This window comes from Nestor notabilis, unplaced genomic scaffold (assembly GCF_000696875.1).
Source record: "Nestor notabilis isolate BGI_N333 unplaced genomic scaffold, ASM69687v1 scaffold19660, whole genome shotgun sequence".
Classification (NCBI taxonomy): Eukaryota; Metazoa; Chordata; class Aves; order Psittaciformes; family Psittacidae; genus Nestor; species Nestor notabilis.
In genome coordinates, this window is record NW_009912664.1 from 1 (window position 1) to 605 (window position 605).

General features: G+C 58.2%; 1 protein-coding gene across 1 annotated transcript in view; it reads left to right on the forward strand.

Moving 5' to 3' along the window:
- Positions 1-57: 57 nt before the first annotated feature.
- MLX (MLX, MAX dimerization protein) overlaps positions 58-605 on the forward strand; it is a gene marked incomplete at both ends in the record, with an annotated part of 984 nt that continues 436 nt past the window's right edge. Inside the window, 2 exons of the mRNA XM_010020602.1 lie at positions 58-157; positions 392-491. Coding sequence (XP_010018904.1) covers positions 58-157; positions 392-491 — 200 coding nt within the window. The remainder of the gene's footprint in view (positions 158-391; positions 492-605) is intronic.

Consider the following 605-nt stretch of genomic DNA (forward strand, 5'->3'; position numbering starts at 1 on the left):
GCCAGTTTCTCGCTGCTGACCTCCGAACGCATGTGTTGTGCCTCTGCTTCCCCACAGAAAGGCTACGATGATCTCCAGGCCATTGTTCCCACCTGCGAGCAGCAGGATTTCTCCATAGGCTCCCAAAAGCTGAGCAAGGCCATTGTTCTCCAGAAAAGTGAGTCTTGAGGGTGGGCAGAGGGAAGGGGGTGCCATGAACTCCCAAAACGCCTCACGGGAGCCGTGCAGCTTGGGGGTTCAGCACGCTGGGACCTTCTGGTGTGATGATGCTCTGGGGGAGCCCAGTGCTGGTCACCTCCACCCACCTCCTGAGGAGGACCAGGGGCAGGGGGAGCTTCTGTGGGGCTCTGGGGTGCATTCTCAAATCCTCACTCTGTGTTTTCATGCTCAGCCATTGACTACATCCAGTTCCTGCACAAGGAAAAGAAGAAGCAAGAGGAGGAAGTTTCTACCCTCAGGAAAGACGTGATGGCCTTGAAGATCATGAAAGCGTAAGGGAAGAGCTGTCGGGTGCTGCCCTTTTCCTCCTGCCCCAGCCTTGCCGGGCTCCGTGTCTGCAGCCCCAAACCCCTCCCTGCCTGCTGCTGCCACGGCTTCTCCTCCCG